General features: G+C 41.3%; 1 protein-coding gene across 1 annotated transcript; it reads left to right on the top strand.

Moving 5' to 3' along the window:
- Positions 1-275: 275 nt before the first annotated feature.
- On the top strand, positions 276-1,006 carry LOC140875831 (uncharacterized). The gene has a single exon (XM_073279634.1). It carries the CDS (start codon positions 325-327, stop codon positions 889-891), a length of 567 nt encoding a protein of 188 aa, XP_073135735.1. The 5' UTR covers positions 276-324; the 3' UTR covers positions 892-1,006.
- The last annotated feature ends 1,278 nt before the right edge of the window (positions 1,007-2,284 follow it).

A 2,284-nucleotide genomic window follows, 5' to 3' on the forward strand; every position in this document is an offset into this window, starting at 1 on the left:
TACACAACTTCGTCCCTAAATCTAAAACTTACCACCATTCTCACCCCGTAGTCCGATTTTTTTACTCGTGGATTTGCTAGACTTCATATCTAAGCAAAAGCAATTGTAAATTGTAATATTCTACTATGATACAATTTTTACTATTGCTAACTCTAAAATGAATTAAAAGAACTAAACCATATTGGGTCGACAGTCAGGCCCAAATTGAATTCGAATCAAGGCCCATTATATATTCTCTTTCATTTGCCCTAACTCCTAATTCCTAAAACCCTCCACCAAAATCCATGCTATCGCCATAGCAATAGCAAGAAGAAGCAGAGCACGATGAGACCACTGGACGAGAAGGAAACCACCCAAGTCTTCAACAAACTCCACAAATTCGTCGGCGGAAACCTCAAAAACATCGTTTTGGAGAATCAATCGCACGAGGGACCCGACTTCAACCCCGGCCGCTACTGCTTCCGCCTCCAAAAAGCCCGGGTCTACTACGTTTCCGAATCTCTGGTCAAGCGTGCCACCAATATCAAGCGTGAAAAGTTGATCTCCCTCGGGACCCAGATCGGTAAATTCACCAAGGTCGGGAAGTTTCACCTCACCATCCAAAGCTTGAATCTTTTGGCCGCCAACGCGAAGCACAAGGTTTGGTTGAAACCCACTTCTGAAATGAGTTTTCTGTATGGGAACAGTGTGTTGAAAGGCGGGGTGGGGAGGATTACGGAGAATATTCAGGTGAATGATGGGGTGGTGGTGTTTTCCATGGCGGATGTGCCGCTGGGGTTCGGTGATGCGGCGAAGAGCACGGTGGATTGCCGGAAGATGGATCCCAATGGGATTGTGGTTCATAGGCATGCCGATATCGGGGAGTATTTGAGGATGGAGGATGATCTTTAGGTACCATATCTATGTTGGAATTTGTGGAGTGTGTGTTCGTAATTTTATTTGGTTATTAAATGTAACGTGACTGGTTATTTGTTCAATGATAATCCATCCAGCCTTCAAATTTTGTTCCATACACGGTGATCTTTGAACTTATTGTTACTTGGTTCTTTTGGTTGAGGGTTCTGTTCTTTTACTTATTGGTGATCTTTTATTTTGGTTGAAATTTGATTCTGCGGAGTTACTTTGAGACAGGTATAGGTCTTAAGATAAACTCAAGGGGACTTGAATAGCTGGTGAAATCTAGATCAGTGGATGAATACATGGAATGAAATAAATCTTTGGTGATCGTCTTTGTTAGCGAGTTTTAATGAAAACGTAGAGGGAGTGTTGGTACTAATGTAGCATATACTTAGCATAACATTAATTTTTGTCAGTGTGTTGCTGAACTTGATTATGCAAATCTTCCAAGCTCTGGGGATTGTGAAGCAAGGTTCAATGAATGCCTAGCCGTCGCCGCAATGTGATTACAAATTCTTGAGGTCCTTGCATATATTTGTGTATATTCTTCTGCGAACGGAACTCATCTGGGATTCCACATTTCTGTCAATAAGTTAAGCAGAGACTGTGCTAATGGAATTCATCTGGGACTCGAGACTTCTTTGAATAAGTTAAGCAGAGGCTTGCTGTGATACCATTAGCTAGCTGGGTGCATATGCAAAATCAATGTGGTCCTAACTTCTGTATAACAACCTAGGTTCATGTTTGTTCGGGCCACTATCAATCTTTCCATTTTTTTTTGAAGTCGGCCACGATCATTCTTGGCTACTTATATTATTGTGGCTGCAAGCGTGTAGCTTTACATCCTTTAAATATTTGTCAGTGTGTTGCTGAACTTGTTTAGCTAGCTAATTTTCCTAGCTCTGGAGACTGTCAAACGACGATTGACGAATGCCTAGTCGCTGGCTGCAATGCAAATACAAATTCTTGCCCGAATGGATTTCATCTGGGACTCAAGATTTCTGTGAATAAGTCAAGCTAGCTTAGCTTGGTGCTCTGTTGGAACTCAACATTACGGCGAAATGCTAGGGAAGCGGACCCAGGTCGGTACCGTGGGAGGAGGGTACTATGATACCACCATATGACCAGATGCGGTCTTGGACCAAAAACCATTTTGTTGTGATAAATGGCCAACAAGACACATATTCCATCTTATCAAAATTCTTGGTTAAAATTTAAGAAACCCAACATATGGAATAAAGTTCTTCAATTGGCATTTTGTTTGCAATCATTAGCCAAATTAACAATAGAATGTTGCTGAAAATGACAAAGCGAGGATGCTAAATACTTAGCCAACACAAGGAATATATTACATAATAATTTTGCCGTAAAACACACGTCTTGGTAA

The sequence above is a fragment of the Henckelia pumila genome, chromosome 1, assembly GCF_033568475.1.
Source record: "Henckelia pumila isolate YLH828 chromosome 1, ASM3356847v2, whole genome shotgun sequence".
NCBI classification, from domain to species: Eukaryota; Viridiplantae; Streptophyta; class Magnoliopsida; order Lamiales; family Gesneriaceae; genus Henckelia; species Henckelia pumila.

Bases quoted from the DNA above. Each gene is read 5' to 3' on its own strand.
- LOC140875831 (XM_073279634.1), top strand. From the start codon at position 325: ATGAGACCACTGGACGAGAAGGAAACCACCCAAGTCTTCAACAAACTC.